Source organism: Pan troglodytes, chromosome 15, assembly GCF_028858775.2.
Source record: "Pan troglodytes isolate AG18354 chromosome 15, NHGRI_mPanTro3-v2.0_pri, whole genome shotgun sequence".
In the NCBI taxonomy this organism is placed as follows: Eukaryota; Metazoa; Chordata; class Mammalia; order Primates; family Hominidae; genus Pan; species Pan troglodytes.
This window is the reverse complement of record NC_072413.2, coordinates 45,151,279-45,177,079: the sequence shown is the minus strand read 5'-3', so window position 1 is coordinate 45,177,079 and position 25,801 is coordinate 45,151,279. Positions and strand designations below refer to the sequence as shown.

Here is a 25,801-nt window from a genome sequence, read left to right as displayed (position 1 = left end):
AGGAGAGATTTTGATTTCTCCATTTGCAAATGGTGAATAACTATTAAAAAAATGAAGAAACCTGTTTGAAATTTATTTGGCTTTAGTTTTAGGAAAGATATGTCTTTAATTTCCTTTAGTCATGTTTGTTTTTGACTTGGTTTAGAAATAGAGCTTTAATTATGCTAAAAATGAAAATATTTAACGAGTCATTAAAATGTATTTAATAAAAGTTGAATTAATTTTACATAGAGTGAGCGTAATATGAAATATTCTTGTGTAATACACAAAGAGTAAGGAATTAATAAGTCCTGAGGAAGATATTGAAATTCGTGGGAATATTTGCATGCTGTTATTATAAAGGGTTTTTGATGAAAGAAGCATAAACCTAAATTAACAATGAAAAAGTTTTAAATAAAAAAAAATTTGGACAAATGTTCAAAAGTATTGTGACAATGAAAAATAATTTTTAAAATTATATAAATTGGCTAGGCGTGGTAGCTCATGCCTGTACTCTCAGCATTTTGGGAGGCTGAGGCTGAGATGAGGTCAAGAGATTGAGATGATCCTGGCCAACATGGTGAAACCCCATCTCTACTGAAAATACAGAAATTAGCTGGGCATGGTGGCACGTGCCTGTAATCCCAGCTACTCAGGATCCCATTTTTCACCATTGAATATATTTCCTTATATGGTAAACTAATGCCTGAGCTCCTTCAGATTAATATAATTGCCAATATTTAGACATTAACTGTGGAATAATGCAGTGATTATATGATAACATCTGCACACATCATATATATTCCTGTTTTGCAAATAGATTGTAAATAATAATATGTATTCTTTATTTTTTAAAAGGTATAGAACAGTTTTAACTTACCAAAATATAAATCTCTGAAAATCAGCATCGCACATGTATTACTAGTCAGTTCACCATAACATAGTACTGAAATGAAGCCTGTTCTAATCTGATCGTCTCTTGATTTAGGCCACTATGACACTAAGTGTTCTCTGCCAGCAGGCAGGACTGAATTTTCCCCCATACATTCCGCAATACTTTAATGCATTCTTCAGTTGTTTCTAAAATGATTTTTTTAGTTTAAAATATTATCCAGATAAATGATCATCTATTACATATTTTATTTTTCTATTGTCAATTTATTTTTAAAATATGGACATTAAGACTTAGAAAACATGTTTTCCTCTAGAATCTTGTAAAACATGATAACATTTATAGATAATGAGGAAATTCTAAACATCTTTTCTCTATATGGCTATTTCTTTTTGTTTCTTTGTTTGTTTGTTTGTTTTTGAGATGGAGCATTGCTCTGTCACCTGGGCTGGAGTGCAGTGGCATGATCTCCACTCACTGCAACTTCTGCCTCAGGGTTTAAGCATTTCTCATGCCTCAGCCTCCTGAGTAGCTGGGATTACAGGCACCTGCCACCACACTGGGCTAATTTTTGTATTTTTAGTAGAGGTGGGGTTTCACCATGTTGGCTAGGCTGATCTCAAGCTCCTGACCTCAAGCAATCCACCTGCCTTGGCCTCCCAATGTGCTGGGATTACAGGTGTGAGCCACCGTGCCTGGCTATATGGCTATTTCTAACCTGCAAATGGGTCTAATCACTTGGAAATGAACACATGGGCCTTGGCCAGATTTTGGAAAATCTTTCATACTATCAAAGTATTTAGGAATTTATTTTAAATTTATTAAACAAGCACAATCAAACTTTTAAAAAATTGATACATTGTAATTGTCCATATTTATCTGGGATGGTGTGATGTTTTGATACATGTCTACACATTGTATCATAATCAAATCAGGGTATTTAGCATATCCATTACCTGATACATTTATCATTTCTTCATGGTGAGAACATTCAGAACATTCTCGTCTAGCTGTATTGAAACATACAATACAATATTGTTAAATAGTCAACTTATTCTGCGATAGAACACTAGAATTTATTCCTCCAAAGTGTAACTTTGCACCTATTAACCAATCTCTGTCTATTCTCCCTTCTACCTCCCTCTCTCTAACCACTGCTAACGATTATTGTGCTCCCTAATTCTATGAGGTCAACTTCTTTAGATTCCACACATGAGTAGATAATATAGTATTTGTCTTTCTGTACCTTAATTATTATACTTAACATAATGTCCTCCAGATCCATCCATGTTGCTGGCTCTGGGACAGACCCATCATTTGCAGCAATGTGGGTGGATCTGGAGAACATTCTATTTGGTAAAATAAACATTCATTATTTTATAGCTGCATTCATTATTTCATAGCTGAATAGTATTCCATTATGTACATATTCCACATTTTCTTTATCCATTCATCTGTTGATGGACCCTTAGGTTTATTCCATATTTTGTCTATTGTGAATAGTCCTGTAATAAATATGGAGGTGCAGGTATCTCCTCGACATACTGTCTTAATTTCTTTTGGATCTATCCAACAGTAGGATTGCTGGATCATATTATAGCTCTATTTTTAATTTTTTGAGGAACCTCTATACTGTTTTCCATAATGGCTGTACTAATTTGCATTCCCGCCAACAGTGTATAAGTGTTCCTCTTTCTCTGCATCCACACCAGAATTTGTTATTTTTTGTCCTTTTGATAATAGCCATTCTAATGGGAGGGAGGTGATAGCTCACTGTGGTTTTGTTTTGCATGTCCCTAATAATTAGTGATGTTGAGCATTTTTTCACATAGCTGTTGGTCATTTGTATGTATTCTTTTGAGTAATGTCTATTTACATCTTTTGCCCATTTTAAAATGAGATCTTTTTTTTGCTATTGAGTTGAGTTCTGTGTATTTTCTAGATATTAACCTCTTATCAAATGCATAGTTTGCAAATATTTTCTCCCATTCTGTAAGTTGTTTCTTCACTGCGTTGATTGTTTCCATTCCTATGCCCAAGCTCTTTAGTTCAATATAATTCTGTTTCTCTTTCTGTTTCAGTTGCCTGTCTCCAGACCAATGTCATGAAGCATTTCCCCTATGTTTTCTTCTAGTAGTTGTGGTATCTCAGGTCTTACATTTAAGTCTTGAATTCATTTTGAGTTGTTGTTTGTATATGCGGAGAGATAGAAGTCTAGCTTTACTTTTCTGCATGTGAATATTCAAGCTTCCCAGCACTATCTACTGAAGACACATTGTCCATTCCCTAATATGAGATTTTAGCACTTTTGTTGAAAATTCATTGGCTGTAAGTGTGTTGATTTGGTTATGTGCTGTCTATTCCATTCCATTGGTCTATATGTCTATTTTTATGTCAGTACTATGCTGTTTTGGTTACTATAGTATTGTAGAATATTTTGAAGTCAGAGAGTATGATGCCAACTTTGTTGTTTTTGCTCAAAATTGCTTTGGCTGTTTGGGATCTTTTGTGGTTTCATAGAAATTTTGGATTGTGTTTTCCAATATCTGTGAAGAATTTCATTGGTATTTTGACAAGATTGGATTGAATCTGTGGATCACTTTGGATAGCACAGACATTTTAACAATGTTAATTCTTCCAATCCATTAACCTGTGATATCTTCCAATTTAATTGTATCCTCTTCAGTTTTTCTCATCGATGTTTGATGGTTTGAATTGTATCCATCTTTCCCCTCCTTGGTTAAATTTATTTCTAGGTATTCTTTAGTTTGATAATATGGCAGAGGCCTTCTTAACACTGAGGACTCATCATCTCAGAGAAGCCATCTATGAAAAGCTGATATGATGTCTCATTCCTTCCTTTTTATACTTCCATATTGGGTTACTCTTTCCCTGTTTACTTTATCTTTTGCTTATTGTGCTAGTGTTTTTATGCCTCTCTCTCTCTCTCTCTCCATATATATACGTATATATGTATATATATACGTATATATATGTATATATATATACGTATATATATACATATATATTTGTGTGTATATATGTATATATAACCTTATATAAACATATACATATATACTTCTTAGATGTTATTGATTTCTTGAACTACTGTTTCCCATACTGCCATGTGTACTCTATAATGAAAAAAACTTTTATGTTACTATTGTTTGTATTGGAGCACTTCAATAATATTTTAATTTTTAAATTTATCTCCTTAGGTTGATAGTCATTGACCTTTGTGGCTTCGTGATGTAAATAAGATTCAGTTAAAATAAGATCTAGTATATTCAAGATATGGGCATACCTTTTCCAGAGACACAGAGGTCACTAGGCAAGGCTCCTCCTCTAATGTTTGTTGATATATAAAGGAAAACTTAAGGTGATCAATAATTATGATATAAAATAAAAATCATTGTCTAAATAGAGCTACACAACACTGCTATGGAGGGAGCACGCAAGGTGGAGACATTAGCACGTGCAAGTAATGCAGAAGAAAGACAATGTCTCCAAAGAGCATCTGTATCTCTGGTTAGTTAGAACAATAATTAATATGTGTGGAGAACAGGGAACTGTGAAGCTGGGAAGGCATACTGGGTATATATGGTGGAAGGGTTCAGATAATAGATCATATGTCTACTTAAGTTTTAATGTTAGAAAATGAAACTTCTTTTGAAGATATGTTTTCAATAATAATGTTATTTAATAATAATGTCTTGTTTTTAATAAAATAGAATTTCTAAGATGAGATATATCTATTTTGTATATCCATTCATAATATGTTAATAACTATAGCAATTTGAATTGAATATTTATTCCTGAATTCTGTTGAGTGACAAAAATCTTGTTTATACCTTCTTATAGACAGTGTTTCCAGAAAAAAATTGGTCTGTGTTCCTAAAGCTGATATGAATTCATAAGCACATAATGCAGTATTTCTAAAAGGAATAATTATACTTTTCGTCCTTCCACTCACTTACTACTAAAAGACATAGGCCAGCATATATCATTTTCTATTTATAAATTTGTAATAAATTAGTCATTAGAGCTTCATAAAATGAATCTAAATTGACAGACTTTAGTTTTTACTGATATCTAAGTATCAAAATGAATGAATATAATTTTTTTAAAGTTCTAGTTTATTTTATAAGTAATATGGAAATACGGCTTGAGGCTGCTTCATTACAGCAATGTCAGCATTGGTAAGGGCCACTAACTAATATACATTGTATGTCTTCCTTTTATTTCTTTTGTTAAAAAATAATGTCAAAAGTTAAATATATGTATTGCAGATAATTTTGTAATTGTTTAAGAAATGTTAAACAATTGCTTAAATCTTACATATTGAAAATTCACTTTCCATTTGTCTAGAACTTTTGTAAAGATGTTCATGACATCATCTTGTGTATTGTAATTATACCATCTAATTACAAGACTGAACATATTTACATCAATTACCTAATTAGTTATAATTAGTCTAATTAGACTAATTATACAATTAGACAATAATCAACTCAAAATTCCTTTTTACAAATCATGAAAATTCACTTGCAAAAAGCCTCCCGACACCCAAAGTATCAAATTCAAATGATCAACAAAATAAAATTAATGTTAAAGTAGTTATAAATAGTAAAGCCTAAATTATACTCATTATCACAGGTATACATATATGCCATTTGATAACATTAATCTGTGTGTGCACATATTCTCTACTTTCTTATACATTCTGCTGTATTGTTTTAAAATATTTTTATTATATGCTGACTGTCATGAATTAAGAAAGTAAGGCTCAAAATTTTCCATAATTCTGTTATTTTAAACAATATTCCATTAACAGACTTCATCTGTATTACCCACTCTCCCATTGGCATGGTATATAAATTAATCTTACATATTAACTTAGAGACCATGTTACCTGGGCCCTCTAGGTTCACATATCTTGGTATCTTGTTTTCTGACTGCAGGAAATCATTTTAACTCACCCAGAACAACTCTCCAATCCCATGATAGCTGAACCATTGGGAAATCATGGATCTAGAGGCTTTTCTTTCTTTTTTGTCTGTTCTTTACAGTCCGTTTTGTTATTGTGTTCTGTGTTTTGTGTTGCCATAAAGGAACACCTGAGATTAGGTAATGTATAAAGAAAAGAGATTTATTTGGTTCTCAGTTTTGCAGACTGTACAGGAAGCATGATGTGGCATCTGCGTCTGGTGAGGGCTTCATGCTGCTTTCACTCATGGCAAAAGGCAAAGGGAAGCTGGTATGTGCAGAGATCACATGATGAGAGAGGAAGCAAGAGAGAGAGGGGGAGGTATCAGATTTCTTTTTAACAACCAGCTCTCAAGGAAATTAATAGAGTTAGAACTCACTCACAGCCCCCCTCAGGACATTAATCTATTCATGAGGGGTCTGCCCGCATGACCCAGATACCTTTCATTAGGCCCTACCTCCAACATTGGGATTAAATTTCAACATGAAGATTAGGGACAAACATCCAAACTATAGCACCTTCTCCTATGCCCATTTTGTTGCTGTGTTCTGAATAAGAATTAACTAGGATATGGATGTGCATACCATTGTATTTATAGGGCCACACCTGTAGGTCTTTAAAGAATAGAAATCATCTCAAACAGTAGCACAAATTCTCTTTTGTAATATCAATATTACCACCAAATTCATATTTTTTACCTTTAGATAACATAAATACCAGCAGTGTCCATGACCAAAAAAATTCAGGTATACAAAATATTTTAAGGATGCATCGTTTACAAAAGCCACCTCTGCATTTTAATGGCCAGAGCTGCATTGATGTTGATTCTCTGTACTTGATTATTGTATATATTTCCCTTGGAGCTTACCTTTCTTTTACATTCTCTTTTCCATAATTGACTGTTCAGCTCTGCTATGGGTGGCCCCAAATGCAGCTTCATAAATCTATCTTGCAGGCTACCCTAATGTAAAGATTTTTAAAGTCCCTATTACTACCATTAGAGTCAACATGGTTCAGGAAGCTTACTAAAACCTTACTGTGTGCAATATGATGAGCTGGCTCTATTCCTATCTAGTCAGCAATCTTTTCTGAGTTGACAACATGCAAAACACTGCCCAAATGGTAGGGAAGAGAATTTGAAGTGATCTCATTAAATGGAAAGGCAGGATCAATACATAGACATAATGTAAATGATAAAAACATATATAAATATATACACAAATGTGACTGATATAAATAGACAAAAGCATTAACTCAAAAAGTAAAGGAGAATACATATAGGAAGAATACACTTTTAGAGGATGGATCAGAAGTAAGAGCTTTTAGGTTGAAATCTCTTCATATTGAGGCTGGTGCAGTGGCTCATGCCTGTAATCCCAGCACTTTGGGAGGCCAAGGCAGGCAGATCACTTGAGGCCAGGAGTTCCAGACCAGCCTGGTCAATATGGTGAAATCTCGTCTCTACTAAAAATATAAAAATTATCCCAGTGTGTTGGCATGCGCCTATAATCCCAGCTACTTGGGAGGCTGAAGCATGGAAATCGCTTGAACCTGGAGGCAGAGTTTCAGCGAGCCGAGGTTGCGCCACTGCACTCCAGCCTGGGTGACAGAGCTAAACTATGTCTCAAAAAAAAAAAAAAAAAAAAAAAGAGAAAACACTTTCTTGAAATAATGGCTGTCAGATACAATTCAAAAAGACTGGAGAGTAGAGTTGTTTGGTGAAATGGAGAATTAGGGTTGGTGGAAATCAAGTTTGACGTATCTTCCAAGAGGAGAAAGCAAGCCTTGGTGAAAAAAATTAGAAAGAGGAGATTAGTAGCGTTAAACACAGAATAAGTAACTTTAGAATAAATACAAATCTGCGATCATAGCCCCTCTAATATGACATTTTCCAAGCTTTGAAATCTTATCTCATTTTATGCTCTTTGTTGCGCTGCACTCCAGTCACAATATATTTTTTGAAGTACACATCAGTTCAGATAGGAACAAAAAATGACTCATAGCAAGGAATGGGGAGCATTAGGAAATCATAAAGAGATACCTCAAGATAGTGACATAACTAATTTGATGAGAATGAAGAGTTTATGTGAGGAATAAGGAAAAAGTGTTTTGCTTAGACTGCATAGAGTCTCAAATGACAAACTAAGGGTTTTTGAAATGACCTTTCAGTGAAGGGGAACAATTTAAGGTTTTCTAGCCCTTAAACCTTGACCCGGCCCACCCCCTGAAAAAAAAAGAAAAGAGAATTAGAAATGCAGCATAGATTATCTTAAGAGCTCCAAAAGGATAAGAGACTACATTTCTTCTTGGGGAAAATGTTGAGTGGGATAGACCAAAATTTAAGTATGTCCTATAATGTATGCTAGCAAACATTGCAACTCCAAGGACAAGAAAAATTAGGATAATCTAGAATTTATTAATTATAATACTATTGGTGATTTTTAGTAGGTTTGCTTTTTTTCTTTTTGTCTAGAGATTTGTCAGTTATCTATACATTAGTGCTCATTGGAACCATGATAATGGATCAGATTTCACTAGGAATATATTAGTAAAAGGTTGCAGACTTCAGTAACTAGAATATTCAATGGTAAAACAACCAAGAAATGACTAAATTATTATATCTGTAATTAATTGCCTATATACGAGGGGCTGTCACAGTAGTAAAGGTAATCTAAAGTGTTAGAAATAAGCAGAGAAGTATGGAAGCATACAAAAGAAAGGTTTATTAAATTTTAACAAGAGATCATCATCATTAATGAAATTACTAGGTACTATTTCAGTGGAATGTTGGAAAAGTATTATTCAGAAAATGCAAATTGAAACAGAATTTGTCAGTGGAAACAGAAACAAGAAGGACTGACAGAGTATAATTAACTCTATGTGAGTAAAGAGACTTTATTATTAAATATACATCTAAATGACAATGTTCATTATTTGTTTATATCTGAGAATCATTATCACTCTGTGGTTGCTTTTAGAATATTGACTACATGCAATAAATCTTTCAGAATGATTAGAGGTTGGTTATTTTTGGAGTAATTTTGTGTGTGATATATATATATATATATATAGTGTGCGTGTGTATATATACACACATAAATATGTAATTGCATGTATTATATATTATTGTTTCATTATATCATCATATATATGTAACTGCATGTATCTGTACCTATATATCATCAATATCTATATCCATGTGTTTTTTCACTTGTAATTCTACTGATTTTCATTTAAGTTTTATTTCTTTTGATATGGCTCAAGTTTTGTCTTGAGTTTTGTCCTGATAATTTGTCTTCAGTTCAAATTTCCTTCCAAACCTAAAAGCGCAATCTAGATAAATCATTACTAGAGTAACAGACCCACTTTCTTTTTTACAATATGCACAAATATCTATTGATTATGTGTAATAATGTAAGGGAATTTTTCTCTTAAGTGTATTTAGGCTCTGATTATATTTTACTCATTTAATTATATTGAGTTTATACCAGTGCCAAACAAATAGCAAATTCTGGAGAAATAAATATATATAAAGCAAACCTTGGGTAGTTACAGTACTATTAACTGAAAAAGTATTAACTTAAAAATTGTCTCCTCTCTGCTAAGCCCTGTGTCACGTGCCCAGAATATAATGCTGAGAGCAAGATAGACATAATCTCTACTCTCTGGGTACTTACTGGCAAAGGGAGAAGTCTGGCAAGGAGATGGCATAATTAGATTTCATGTATTTAACAAGTGAATAAAAATAATTATGTGAGGTTATGTATATGTTAATTAGCTCGATTGTGATGATTATTTTACAATGTATATCAAAGCACAGTTGTATACCTTAAATGTATACAATTATTTTGTCCATTATACTTCAATAAAGCTGAAAAAAATATCGGTTAAAGTGTAAATCATTGTGGCTTGCTTGCATTCTTAAGCTATACTAAGTACAATCATGAGTTTTTTAGTTGATTGTAGGGTTTAGAGCATTATGATTAAAAATAGATACAAAGAATAATTGGGATTGAACACGAGTAAAGATCAATAAAAGGATCTAGCTGAGAGACAGAGATACTGAATGTATGAATAAGAAGTTATAATTGGGTGTAAATTCCCATTATTACAGAAGGAGGAGTAGGTTTAAAGGAATATATTTGAAGTTCAATTTAGGATATGTTGAGTTCAGATGTGTCTGAAGTATCAGAATGGACATATTGACAAACATTTGTTATGTGTATCTGAAACTTAAGGGAGAATTCTGGAAATGGGGCTTAGACTTGGGAGTGGGGCAAGAAAATAGAGCTTGTAGTAAAAATTCATCAGCAAGGATAATGCCACCTAATGAAATGTTATAAAGTGAGGTTAACTATGGAACAAGTAGAATTCCAAGGAGTAACACTAGTCGTATTGAGAGGAGAAAGAAAAGCAAAGAAATTTGAGCAATACGTGTGACAAAGGTAGGAGAGGTAAGACGTATCACTTTATTTAAAAATTATCTGAGTTGACTAATTCTAGCATATCATTTTCTTTCAACTGTTCTTTCTAGCTAAGCACACTTTCTAGGCATTTTATATCATGTATGGGAATTCTGTAACACGAGAATAGTTTTATATATAAACTCTAGAAACATATAGATTTCTGTGTATACTTGTATTGGATACATTTATATTTTCTTGTAAGTTAAAAATTCAGTGTTTCTTCTAAACAAAAATTGAAAGGTAGTTTTTTTTGTTTTTTGTTTTTTGTTTTTTAACCACTGAGGAAAATGCTAAAGGGGTGACTGATTTAAGACTGAATTTGGACAGTGAATGAAAATACTTATGGCCACAATTCCATGCACACTAGAATAGAGATTCATTTGACAGATTTGCAAAACTGTGTGCCTATGTCTGGGTAAGCTTTCTTGCAAATGAACAGCAGTGTTTTTATGTAGTAAGTCACTAAGTATTCCAGTCCTCCTCTATAACATATGAAAGTATTGCAAGTTTTACAACTCAACAAATGTTACCCAGGTAAAGTGATGAAACACATTGTTCCATACACACGTTATCTGGAAAAAATAAACATTTTGAATTTTTATAGTATCCCTAATACTATAAAATCATTGAGACACTGTTTTGCCATCAAAATAAGTAAGTTATTTATAAGAAGAACTATTTTGAGATGATGCATTAATGACTTTAGAAGGCAAAGAAAACCTAGGGGACCTAATTTGAATTGGGCGGGAGACTACGTTTTGTTGTTTGTTCCTTTTTTCCTTTCAACAATTTCAATCCAATGTTTTTACAAAGTCTTTCTTGGTTCATCAGGAGTTTGTTAGATACTTCTGGCCACTTGCTTGATTTGCATCTATCTACAGTTGTGCAGATTTACCTGGAGAGTTAGCCCTTAAACTCTTGAACATGAAATAACAAGAACAATAATAATATAGAAACACTCATGAATGCTTCTTTCCTTCAGTTTTAGATCTGTCACCTGTCATTGCTCCATATACAAAATATTTATGTTTATAAATGTACTTACCTATCATTAGATTTATGTAATTAACTTTGTTCTAACAACCGTGTTTCATTTGTTGGCTCTTCTTCAGATTCTTTTCTTTTGTCTTCTCACATCGATGTCTGAATAGATTGCAGTGTTTGTTGAACGCACTCCATTATTAAGTACACTGCTCTGATCTTTGCATAATAATTTGCATAACTACCACCAGAAATAGACTTTTCCCCTGAGGAAGCTAGTTTGCAAAGAAAATGTTATGAATTTTCATTGTAGTCTGTTAGTTTTTATCTCCAGGCATACTTAATATTACAGTATTATTTTAAAATGCAGTGTTGTTTTAAAGTTAGTTCATTTAAAACTTATTTGAAAGATAGGACATTTCCCTTAAAAAAAGACAGTCTGTCATATTCTGATAATAATATGATTTAATACAATGTAATGTGATGTGATGTTTCATTCATTCTGGTTGTGTTGGCTTTTTCTAATGACTTTTATTTTTGTGTACATTTTCAGGGTGAAACAAAGATCTTAAAACTAAAGAATCTTCGACCTCAGGACTATGCTAATTATAGCTGCATTGCTTCAGTGAGGAATGTATGTAATATTCCTGATAAGATGGTGTCGTTTAGACTGTCCAATAAAACAGGTATGGAATTATCTCTGTATGTTACATGTATCTTATCTACAACTAATGTTTAAAAACTCTCTTTAACTTTTTTAAAGACCAAATGATCTCTATGGTGTATGTAGGAATAAGCACCTTTATTCCCAGAAAATCCTGGGATATCTGAAAAGCTTCATACATGGACACAGTAAAATGTCATTGTAATATACTCCATGTAATATGTTTACGTGTATAACATACAAAATTATAGCTCTTTAAAGTATTGCATTCTAAAATGTCACTAACGAGCATATATCCTGTTCAAAAATATTCTTGAGAAATACTAGATTCTTCATATAAAAATTCGTGATTGAAGTTGCTAAATGAGTTTTGTGCTTTCAAAGTTAAGTAAAAGAAACTTTCTTTTACTTTGTGTCAAGTCAAGAAAACTAATAGGTAATTTCAGATAGATGTTTTTAGAACAATATTTTTGTAGAAAATGTTAAAACATTAATAGGATTGAAATTTAAGTTAGCCTTTGTTCAATAATATAGACCCCAGAATAACGGTAAACATATTTAGAAGAAATTGATAAATGAAAGAGCAAAGAGAAGGTATATGAGAAAAACATATTTTGTATGAATGTGCATAAAGAATCACTTTAATAAATTAAAATTTGAACTGGTTTTGAGAAACTCCAATTTTTCATGTCAATATAAATTTTTACTTTTATATATATATTTTATTATACTTTAAGTTCTAGGGTACATGTACACAACGTGCAGGATTGTTACATATGTATACATGGGCCATGTTGGTGTGCTGCACCCATTAACTCATCATTTACATTAGGTCTATAAATTTTTACTTTTAAGTAACTATATTAGACTAAAGATTTTTAAAGACCCTTTTCGCATTAACAAAAATCTCTAAAAGTGTGGGCTTTTTTTGTGTCTGGGTCTAGACTCTGCTTGTGCCACTTACTAGCTTTTGCACCTTGTTGAGCAAGTCATCTCACTCTTCTTTGCCTGATTTCCTCATAAACTCATGAAGTTGTAGAAAGAATTAATGAGTGGATACGTATAAAGCATGTGGAACACACTTTATTAGTTCTTCCGACAAAGAGCTGGTCGGCAAATCCAACTAACTCAGTTGGTAAAAAGATTAAACCTAGGAATTTATTGTAAAATATATTTTAAAAAGTCAACTATGGCATTGGTTCATCAACATATGTTCCATCGAGTTGCCAAGATTTCAAAATGTTCATTGTTTTATACATTTATTTTTCTATTCATCAGAAACTTATTGGGACCCTCCTATGGTTCAGCAATGGTAGGAACACTGATTTTGGCTAAGATTTAAATTGTCTTAAACTAGAGAATGCTCGAAAAACAAGCAATGGGGAAAGGATTCCCTATTTAATAAATGGTGTTGGGAAAATTGGCTAGCCATAAGTAGAAAGCTGAAGCTGGATCCCTTCCTTACACCGTATACAAAAATCAATTCAAGATGGATTAAAGACTTAAATGTTAGACCTAAAACCATAAAAACCCTAGAAGAAAACCTAGGCATTACCATTCAGGACATAGGCATGGGCAAGGACTTCATGTCTAAAACACCAAAAGCCATGGCAACAAAAGCCAAAATTGACAAATGGGATCTAATTAAACTAAAGAGCTTCTGCACAGCAAAAGAAACTACCATCAGAGTGAACAGGCAACCTACAGAATGGGAGAAAATTTTCGCAACCTACTCATCTGACAAAGGGCTAATGTCCAGAATCTACAATGAACTCAAACAAATTTACAAGAAAAAAACAAACAACCCCATCAAAAAGTGGGTGAAGGACGTGAACAGACACTTCTCAAAAGAAGACATTTATGCAGCCAAAAAACACATGAAAAAATGCTCATCATCACTGGCCATCAGAGAAATGCAAATCAAAACCACAATGAGATACCATCTCACACCAGTTAGAATGGCAATCATTAAAAAGTCAGGAAACAACAGGTGCTGGAGAGGATGTGGAGAAATAGGAACACTTTTACACTGTTGGTGGGACTGTAAACTAGTTCAACCATTGTGGAAGACAGTGTGGCGATTCCTCAGGGATCTAGAACTAGAAATACCATTTGACCCAGCCATGCCATTACTGGGTATATACCCAAAGGACTATAAATCATACTGCTATAAAGACACATGCACACGTATGTTTATTGCGGCATTATTCACAATAGCAAAGACTTGGAACCAAACCAAATGTCCAACAATGATAGACTGGATTAAGAAAATGTGGCACATATACACCATGGAATACTATGCAGCCATAAAAAATGATGAGTTCATGTCCTTTGTAGGGACATGGAAATTGGACATGAAATTGGAAATCTTCATTCTCAGTAAACTATCGCAAGAACAAAAAACCAAACACCGCATATTCTCACTCATAGGTGGGAATTGAACAATAAGAACACATGGACACAGGAAGGGGAACATCACACTCTGGGGACTGTTGTGGGGTTGGTGGGGGGAGGGATAGCATTGGGAGATATACCCAATGCTAGATGACAAGTTAGTGGGTGCAGCGCACCAGCATGGCACATGTATACATATGTAACTAACCTGCACAATGTGCACATGTACCCTAAAACTTAAAGTATAATAATAAAAGAAAAAAAACTTAAAAAAAAAACAAAACTAGAGAATGCTCTATTTTGTATAGTTAAAAGTCATTAAAGTACAAGAACAGTGAGAGAAAATTAAACTTTATCAATAATCATAAGTAATAGTTGATGGAGGTCGGGCACGGTGGCTCACTCCTGTAATCCCAGCACTTTGGGAGGCCGAGGTGGGTGGATCACGAGGTCAGGAGATTGAGACCATCCTGGCTAACACAGTGAAACCTTGTCTCAAAATACAAAACATTAGCCGGGCGTGGTGGCAGGCGACTGTAGTCCCAGCTGCTTGGGAGGCTGAGGCAGGAAAATGGCGTCAACTCAGGAGGCGGAGGTTGCAGTGAGCTGAGATAGCACCACTGCACTCCAGCCTGGGTGACAGTGAGAGACTGTGTCAAAAAGAAAAAAAAAGGTGATGGAAATTATGTTGCAGAAAAAAATAGAAATATAAAATCTTAGTGGACTTAGCACTTATAAAAGTTAATCTCATCTGACTTAAAAAAGGGGAAATTGGATATTGAGAAACAAGAATAAACAGGTTAACATATAAGAACTGGTTATAATTATGTTATTCTTCATGGCATGAAATGTATTGTGCCTTATAACTAATTTTGTTTTTCTTAGCTTCTTTAATTTTTTTTAAAATATATAGATACAGAGAAAATTAAAAATAAAATGAAAGTATGGCCTATGGGATGAATAAAAGAATTACTATGGAATGAGGAAGAAAAAAACACTAGTATATATTATTACTTAAGTTACCACTTTGCACTTTAGCAGTGCCTTATTAATTTTTAAAATCTTTAGTGTTTTTTTATCTCAGTTTATTTTTATAACTATAGGAACATAAACAGGTAGATTTTTCTTGTCATGTCTTTTTCTATCATCTGACACATAATGAACCGTCCTGCAGCAACTAAAGCATCCTCACTGGATTGTTTTGAGAATGAACTAAATTGACTTATGCAAAAATTCTTTAAAGACAAAGATAACCAATAAAATTATATTTAATATTTTTATGTTGTAGATGTGATTTTTATCATTTTCCAAGGTCCCACAGCTCATAAGGAATGGGGACTAGATTGACTCCAGTGTTTGAAGAGTTATTCTAAATAGGAGACTGACAGCTCTTCTTAGTTTTCACAGAGATGGAGAAAATGAACTTAAATCTCAGCCAGAGTGTTTTGTTAGGAATAAATAAGGACTTCATACCTTAAAGCCAAAAGGGGAAGATTACCAGGGAAAGTGATAGAATTCCTGAGATCTTTTAAAGTAACTGGATGACTTTATTTCTGTGATTATTAAAAAAAAATATTTGGCTTAGAAAACAGTCTTTGAATACCTGTTCTATGGAGGGCACAGGAGTGCTGTACTAGAGATACTTTATTTAACCTTTCAGCTTTATGTTGCATTTTTTATTTTTCAGCTAATATGTATCTAGACTGGGCAAACATAAAAACCTATTATTCACCTTTATAAATTATCTCACAAAATTTTTGATTGATGTTCACTGCAAAATGAGTATTAGAATTATGGTAAGTAATTGAGTTTAAAAATATAAGCTAGTACCTATTCAACTCTTCAGTAACTGTAATCAGACATGTCATATGCCTCATACTTTACACGTTCAAACTGGGTTCACTTCAGAAATTTTTCCATCTGGTGGTGCTCATAGTTGGAAGGGTTTGTGAATTTCAAATAGGTGAAATAAATGAGGTATCTTTCAAAGTACACAGGGTATAAATTAAGCTTAGAACATCCTCATGCAAATAAGTCTGTAAACTACAAATAATTGCATGCAAGATATTTCATTGCTCTTTTAATAGTGGAAGAGGAACATAAGTTACCATTGCTATAATCAATGTGAAAGTCAGTTGCTCCTAGTGATTCTTAATGTTTTGAATCTCTAAGTGATGTACGTAAAATTACTGTATTTTAAACTCTTGGTTTGCAAAATGTCAAGGAAAATGTGTACCTTATTGAGAGAAGAAAGTTATACATATTGTAATATGTTTGGTTAATCTTCTCTGTAAACCAATATGTTTATAAAAGTCTTACTTTACTTTAGAAATTATTCTTTCAATGAATGTCAAATAATGGCTAATCAATGTACTTTTGGTAGAGACAAAATGCCACTGGAACATCTCCACAATCACATCAACTTTTTAATTGCAGTCAGTCTATGGACCTGATTTGCACAATGCCCAAATGACACAGGATGTAAAGATGGAAACAATGTGTACTAGTAGTAAAAATTTCTAAAAAGTTCTTACTGCAGAACAGTTACACCATGGAGTAAGTTTTCTGGCTCCATCCCATACCTGCTGAATTAGACTTTCTGGCAATGTATACACTTTAAACAAGTTTAAATAATTACTTTGGATGATAATAATATGTAGTCCTTGTTATCCTACTGTTTCCATGAGCCCATTCCATTTTGTGAATAGAAATTAATTTTCTAGAACTTCTTCGAAAGGCAGTGTCTAGGTGTCATGATAAAGTCAATGTCATCTGTAGAATTCCAGTGATGTGGTTTCTTAACTTTCCTACTGTGAAATAGCATTGTGGTGGAACTCATAATTGTATATCAGCCAGAGAAAGTGTTAATTAATTTGTTGACTCCCATTTCTTGTTTGGCATGCTATGAAAATGTCTCCTGCCACAGAAGTGTCATTATGTATCACACCTAATCTAGCTGTCTTAAAATTTATCAAGACAGTTCATAGAATTTTATAAAAGATAAAGTGACTTATTTATTTATTTATTGTCATGCACCCTGACCAATTGACACAGTGCTTAGGAGGGTCTAGAAGTTGTTTTGGTTGTTTCCCTACTCATATTTGGATGAAGAGGGGGCTTACCTCTTGATTGGTAAATTATTTTTAAAATTTATATATATATTTAACCTGGGAGCATAAATTCAAATTGCCATGAATATATACTCCCTTGATTGGTAAATTCTTAATGTAGCTGTATTTCTCATAGTTTATTAAAATAAGCCTGTTAAAATTTATAAGTTTAGATGGTAATATAGGTGTATTTTGAAATTATCATAATTAGGATGAGTATAAATTAATTTAAATTTCTTATATTATGTGTGTTACCAACACTAGGACACATAGAAATTATGATAAAACAAGTTTTATTTATTTTAATGAATTTCAAGCACTTATGACTTGATGTCTCACAACTTCAAAGGCAAATAAGAATTAAGTAGGTTACCTATATCAGGATGAAAAACATATTTTTTACCTGCTTGAGAGGTTATGATGAAGTGTATAAAAAAGGGATAGGTGTGGCTCATTTGGCCTAATTATATAAATCCCTTGATTTAGTCTGCTCTACCTTAGCATTTATAAACATTATCTAATTAAGATATCATCTTTAAATGGGATTTAATTCAAGGAACCAAGCCATAAAAGTATTACTGGCTATAGAAATAGAGGGAAAATATGTATCTTTCTCCTCCCTCCCTCTCTCACTTATTCTTCAATTTTTTTTTTCCTTTCTCTTCTACTCTTTTTTTTTTCTTTTTGTCTCAATAAATTTTCATGGAAAAAGATAGAGGTCAAGAAATGTCTTTGTTTCCTATGTTAGGCAACTATTATCTCTTTTTATTATTTTATATAGCTCTTAGGAAAGTTATAATATAAATGTCCAGCAATTGTTGTGAATTTCAGTGTAAAACCTTTGGTATACTGTTATCTATTTATGATAGTTCTCCTCATGTTTAGAGGGATTTCACTAACTTACTTAAGCCTTATGAAAAAGAAAATATCTTAGTTATATAAATTTTGATAGCTGTGGGCATGAAACAAAATACAAAAACAATTTCTCTTGCGATATGCTACACCTATGGTCATAGACAGCCAGTGTAAGTGCAAGAAGAAGTAGCAGCAAAGATTTTGCCGTAACCTGCACCTTAGTACTAACATCAGCCATTTTTCTTAGCCATATGAATTTCTCTAGCCTCTTGTGTTTAGATGATCTTCATAGCATCTAGATAATCAAGAGAATCATTTATTAGAATCTAGATATGCTAGTTAACCATCAATAACAGTTTTTAAGGACTATTTAGGTTTGTGAAAATAGATGGTATACGTATGATGATGTCCTATGTTAGTCAGCTTGGGCTGCCATAGCAGATCACCACAGACTGAGTGACTGAAACAGTAGAAATTTATATTCTCATAGGTCTAGAGGCCACAAGTTTACAAGGTGCCATCAGGGTTGGTTTCTGGTGAAGGCTCTCTTCTTGGCTTGCAGATGGCTGCTTTCTTGCTGTGTCTTCATATAACCTTTCCTCTGTGCATTCATGGAGGGAAAGAGAGAAAGCTCTAGTGTCCCTTCCTCTAGTGTCCCAAACATGGACACTAGCCATATTTGATTAGAGTCTCATCCTTAGGACCTCATTTATCCTTGGTTACCTCTCTGTAAAAGCCCTATCTCCAAATACAGTCACACAGACAGGATTCAGGATATGAATTTGGAGGGAAAGACACAATTCAGTCTATAATACTCCCAAATTACTGAATGTGGACTTTGCATTTAGGATTGCTTTTCCTTAAAATTTCAGACATAAGTTTATAATATATGCTAAATCAAAGCAAGAAAATGAGTCAGATATGTTAAAGAGCCTATTCCTCACTGGGAACTCAAATTAAAGAAGTGACTCTATTGAGAGCATTTATGGCCTTGTATTCTTAGCTTTGGGGAAATACAAAGAACGCAACTCCAAAGGAAGAAGGTAAGATGAAATTTTAGGGAGAGACAGATATCACTCCTGTAATACATCATGGATTTTTAAAAGCATCGTCAAAAGATTACAGCAGGGACATAAATGACAAGTCAGTGAACTTGTGCATTATTCTTGGATTTTTTTTCCTGAGTTTCTTTTTCAGTGAGGGCAAAGCTAATATGTGAAATGGAAGAAAAAACATTGGACTTTTCACCTTTCATGCTCTAAAATATTGGAAATATGGGTGCTTTAATAATTTTTTATCATAGATAATAATCCAGGTTATCTGAACAGCAGTGTTTACTACTACAGCCAATAATGGAACACAACAAATGTTATTAGAATATTGTAGATATAGAGAATAAGATGTTCCCTGTAACTCTTTTGCATAAGTTTTAACATTCAAAAGTATAAGGTTTAAATTTTGGTTCTGAAATCTTTTATGATGTTACTAATAGTTAGCTTCTCTAAACTTATTTTCACCTTCTTAAAAATGAAGAAAACATTTTTGTTTTCAAAAATAATAACACATGGGCATCTTTTGGGGACAGCATTGTTCTGCCTACAGGGTATAGCTTCAATCATGGATGATTAATCTTGAAATAAGTTCATGATCATTTTATGGATGACTTTTGTCACTGCATATGTTAGATATTAGTATTTCCCACTAAAATATATAGAAATGACTCATATTCTAGGTATATTTATATCTAACCTATTAGGAGAACAAATGTTTAACATAAATACAAAATATTTTTTATGAAATTGATCATGGTTTATTAGGAAATAGAAGAAACTTGCAAGGTTGTGGTTGTTGATATTCAACAGATTCTTCATTTCAGTGCTCTGTCATTTCCTAAGGTAATCAAGCACATATATGACCTATTTTCACTAATGTAACTTCAGAAATGTAAAAATATAGATGATGATAAGGCAGCAAATCTTGAACAGAAGCAATGGTCATTAAGAGGTTTCAACTTTGGTTTTCCTAAGGCAGTATCCAGAGCAATAAGATGACCCAGATTTTTAAAAATTCTATTACTGTCATAAAAGGAAGTTTGCATGTTGCTGAGATCTCCCTACATCTGTGCATTTTGTTGTCCTAGCAATGAAATTTTTGTATTTCTTTATTCAAATGTATCTTGAAACTATGGGTTCTTAACATAAATATACCCCATAAACTAGTAACTCTCTCAGAAGTTATCATAATCCAGATACAATAAACAGCCTTAGTCAAATGAAAGACAACACTAAAAGCCATCTCACAATACAAATACTTTCGACCATATCAAATAATCTGTGTTTTAGCAAACATCTAGGATATTCATTGATTATATTTTTCTAACTTTAAATGTGTATTATTTTTAATATGCTGTTGGATTATAATTGAAAAATTTAAAATAGTTATTCATTAGAAAATCTTGCAAAAGTCCAGACCATGTATTTTATATTTGTTTCAGTAGATTGGGTCGAGGATATGCTAAAATAAAGTAATAGGATTTTTTATACTCCTAAGAACAATTAATTTTTAATTTTCAAACTGTTGCTAGATTATGGATTTGTAGACCACAGCTTGGTTCTTTTCAGAGTTTTACTGGTCTAGTGAAATACTAAGAATTGCATTATCATAGGCAATAATTCAGTTGGTAGAAATACATTTTACAATTTCTTGATGATTTTTGAGCTAGCCACATATAACTTGTGGCTTAGAATAGCTCCATGATCATTTACTGACAATTTGCTTTTATATGTTACTGGCTCTAACAAAGGAGATACAATAAAATACAAAATATTATTTTCTTAAGTTCATGTGGCCAGTCATATTGCTTATTCACTCCGAATACTAGGATAGATTATGTCAAAATGTCATCTTTAGGCAGGGCAACCATCCTAATTTGCCTTGGACTCACTGGAAGTCCCACATCCTGGGAAACCCAATAGTCCCCCCAAAACAAAACAATTGGTCACTCAATGAACTAATCCACTATCCAGCCTACATCCATGTAAGATTCAAGTCTTAATGTCAATTATTAATGTTGGTGCGTATGGAGCCTTAAACAACTCTACCTAAAGAAGCATTATTGAACAAGAGCTGGGTGTGGATTCTGGTTCTCTCTACAGTAGAGTAGTATGATCAATTCCTTCAACTCTGTGAATTTGCTTTCTGCTAAATCATGTTTATGAGGTGTTCTAGGGTAGGTAACATAATGATGGGAAGAGAATGCTCACAATAAAATTTCACATTTATTTAGCAAAATAATGACAATAACAACAATAATAAAACACAGAGGAAATGAGGTTGCTACAAAGGAGTAGATGCAGCCCATAAGTACACAGCTGCCCTTGAGCCGCAAGGTCCATGCAAGCAAAGTTTAGGCGTACAGAATTTGAGAAGATTAATACCTGATTGTGCTATTATCCTTTTATACATGGGGCTTACATGATTATTTCTTAAAAATTAACTGACAAGTTATTTCTGGACCTAATGCACATATTTGAGTGACTCTTTGCAAATATTTGTGCTATCAATATTTCTGGTAGAAAAAGTCACTGTCAGGAAGATTTTATCCTAACTTAAGAGAAGATGCATACCTAGCCACTGTTCTTCTCTAAGCTGTAAGGCATTTACAGTACCAGTTTCCCCAGATTCATACCTCACTACAGATATTGTGAAGATAAAATTAAATTATATGTTTATAGTGCCTGGCAAATAGTAGGCTCTTAGTTATGGTGGTGGTAGTGGGTGTACTGAAAATATCCTTTGTGAAGAAAGAAAAGAGGCTTTCTAAAATATCATCTAGCTCATCAATTTTCCTTTTTCTTTCTTATTTAGTGAAAAGTATCAATGATAGAAGCTATCTACTAATATATATATTCAGAAGTAATATTAAATCATAGTGAAATTCCAAAATTTTGTCAATAGTTGGCAAAATAAGTAAATATAAAATATTGTATATCCATTTAATGTAAATTATATTACTATTATGCATGTTAGAGTGAGTATGTTTATTACATTAGTTCTGCTGAACTTTCTAAAGCCTTTTTGGAATATTCTATATTTACTTTCTTAATGAAGAAACCTAAACATGTTCTTATTGTGTCTGAAGACCAAGCATACTAATCAGTGCCAGGTAAATACAATTTTTAAAAATATTTTAGTAGGAAAATAGAAACTGGTTTTTATCTCACCAAAGAACGCTTATAGGATACATCTCTAAGTTACAGACAAGGCAAAATGCAAACAGCTCTCCTTTGGCTTAGTTATAAATGAGTGAGTTTTTCCCCCTGATATTCTGATATGACGAAATACATTTTTGTTAAATCTTCATGCTAAAATATTTATGCTTTCAAAACATTTTTCTGATGTTAGCTACACTCATAGGATTTAATAATGTGGTATAGCTAAATTTAGCCTTGGGGCCACTGTTAATATTACAGAGGCATGTGTACCACAGCTCGGCATGATTTACAACATCCACATTGGTTTACGTGGAGCTTTTAATTAAATCAGAAAAAAATGACTCTATGTGGTAGTTCATATTGTAGGGATAGTGTATCCAGTACATTGTTATAGGGACTAACAGGAGAGAAGATTGGTATGCTGGGAAATAGTGAACAGGTCGAGTATCAGAGATATATTAGCATCTGCCTTTAACTGTACATCTGGATGCAGCATGTACTTTTTGTCTGCAGTTGTGGCAATTATTTCCAAAGCATCACAGTAATTTCAGCTGTTCCCTCAATTTCCAGCTTCTGCAAAGTCTCTTCTAAGAGCCACCTTTATATTTATTTTTTTCTTGATAACAACATACTCTTCTTGCTACTCTTCTGTTCCTGAAGAAAATAGGTATGTCTAGTTGTTTAGTAATATGCTTTAGTTCATATTTCAAAGGTATTTCTTTCTTCTACCTCCTTTTAGTCATTCTGCTTTAGTTGCTGTATTCTACTGTTTAATCATTTATGGATTGCGTTTTCAATCACATTCTATCCAATAAATCTGCAGTTAGTCAGCAGTATTGGTTTTTGATAGGCACCCTGTGTCACAGGAATTTTTTTATTGGAACCTTGCCCTCATGTTCTGGGGACCTATTGCCTTAGTTTCACGAGCATGGAAATAATCAAGAAACAAGGTATTGGATTTTGGGCACAAATAGGTGTGACAATTAAAGCTACTCTTTACGTTTTTACTTTAAGAAGCTCCTCTTAAAGTTTTTTCTTTGATTTGGCATTATGACATTGTACTCAACCAAGGAAAAGGTAGGATCTGTAGTCTTCCCGGTGAAGCGTCACTGGGTAGTGTTGTGTCTTTTTAGAAAATTCTTCAAAACCAATTTTCTTTGTTTTGCTGGCAAATGTTTGTAGTTCTGAAATGACCAAATAGAGGTAATTTTATATAGCTTGATTTAACAAGTAACAGTAGATGAGAATCCTTCAAAATGATTGTCACATATTAAGTGCAAATTAAAATACCTATGTCCAAAGTGAAGAGAGAAAATATCAGGCACCACAGGAAAAATATAAACAAAGCTATTGGAAAAGAAAGCAGGTAATATGGGTTCTTTATTTATCTGGTATTTAATATACAAAGACAATTGTCTTGAAGGGGAAAAAAGGAGGAAAAGAGACTAAATTCTTTCTATTCTTAATATGTCTTTCTAATTCCCTTGATCAGGAATACTTTATAAAGTCCTGTATTACTGCATATTTTCTTTCAAATTTAAACTTAGTTCAATGTGAAGAAAGCCGTAATGTTAGTGGCTTTGTTTTTTCATTTTGGAATCATCAGTAAAAAGCAATCTGATGTGATAGCCACATAAAATTATGATACTGTGAACTGTACAAAGATATTATATTACATTTTAAGGAACTGAAATATTCACTGAATATGCATGGTCTGCACACTAAACATTGTGTGTTTAAGCAAAATGTTAGATATGAATACAAGTTTAATAAAGCATTATTGTATGTGTACAGATCCACAGTTAAAGAATATGTAGGGCCGGGCGCGGTGGCTCACGCCTGTAATCCTAGCACTTTGGGAGGCCAAGGCGGGCAGAGCACGAGGCCAGGAGATTGAGACCATCCTGGCTAACACGGTGAAACCCCGTCTCTACTAAAAATACAAAAAATTACCCGGGTGTGGTGGCGGGTGCCTGTAGTCCCAGCTACTGGGGAGGCTGAGGCAGGAGAATGGCGTGAACCCGGGAGACGGAGCTTGCGGTGAGCCGAAATTGCGCCACTGCACTCCAGCCTGGGCGACAGAGCGAGACTCCGTCTCAAAAAAAAAAAAAAAAAGAGAATATGTAGGCTGGACATGGTGGCTCACACCTGTAATCCCAGTCTCTGCTTTGGGAGGCAGAGGCAGGAGGATTGCTCAAGGCCGGGAGTTTGAGACCAGCCTGGGCAATATAGTGAGACCTCATTTCTATGAAAAATAATTTTTAAAATTATCCAGGTATGGTGGTGCATGCCTGTAATCCCAGCTACTTGGGAGGCTGAGGCAGGAGAATCACTTGAGCCTGCCAGGTTGAGGCTGCAGTGAGCTCTGATCACGCCGCTGCACTCCAGACTGAACGACAGAGTGAGAGACCTTTTTTTTTTATTGTTGTTGTTGTTGTTGTTTTTATTAAAAAAGCGTATATAATATGGGTCTAACTTTCAAGTCATTGGAGAGTTAAATAGGCAAATCAATACATATATACATTAAGAACTTGGAAAACATAAATTAAAATAATTCTATATTGAAAACAAATGGTATTTTTTGTTTTTGCTCTACAAGGATATTTCAGTAGCTCATTAATCAGATAAAAAAGAGAAATGTGATGGTACCAAAATCTGTATTGAAAATACCAGAACTAGAATTTGAAAGCTGTATTTTCAGTAGCTTCGAGAAATAAAATATTGACAGAGAGGAAGTGAATTCATAGGTGATCCAATGTTTTATGTTTCATTTAAAAATAGTATTAAAAAGGTTTTGTTGCTTTTTAATATTTCTTTAAGCAATATTCAATTTTGTGTAGTAACCTATTTAGTTCTTCTATATGTATTCCATTACAGTATTATCTTATTCAAAAAATAAATACCTCCTTTATCATGTAGGAGCATTGTCCTAGAACATGGCAACAATCTGCTCTGAATGTCTGAAATCCCTGATAAGAAATGTAGCTCCTTGAATAGTTAGGCTTGAATTGGCTCTTGTTGAAATTAGATCTGTGATAACAGTACTAAGCAGCATTAAGTATTTATGGTAAGTCAATAAGTAATGACACCTACTACAAGGTCTGTAGTTTAAAATTGTCATTTTATTCAGGTAAAACACTTTTTTATGGCTTTGTAATTCAGTTCAGTAAATTGGCTTCTAACTGCATGCAAAACTTGGAACTAAATCCCTCTCCTTGGCACATTTATTTTTTAAAACATGGTTTTTAAATTTTGTTTT

General features: G+C 33.3%; 1 protein-coding gene across 3 annotated transcripts in view; it reads left to right on the top strand.

Moving 5' to 3' along the window:
* MDGA2 (MAM domain containing glycosylphosphatidylinositol anchor 2) overlaps positions 1-25,801 on the top strand; it is an 833,536-nt gene that overhangs the window by 530,125 nt on the left and 277,610 nt on the right. For all 3 annotated transcript variants that reach the window (XM_016926039.4, XM_001151973.8, XM_063792901.1), the window contains one exon: positions 11,859-11,991. In XM_016926039.4, the coding sequence (XP_016781528.1) occupies positions 11,859-11,991 (133 nt within the window). The remainder of the gene's footprint in view (positions 1-11,858; positions 11,992-25,801) is intronic.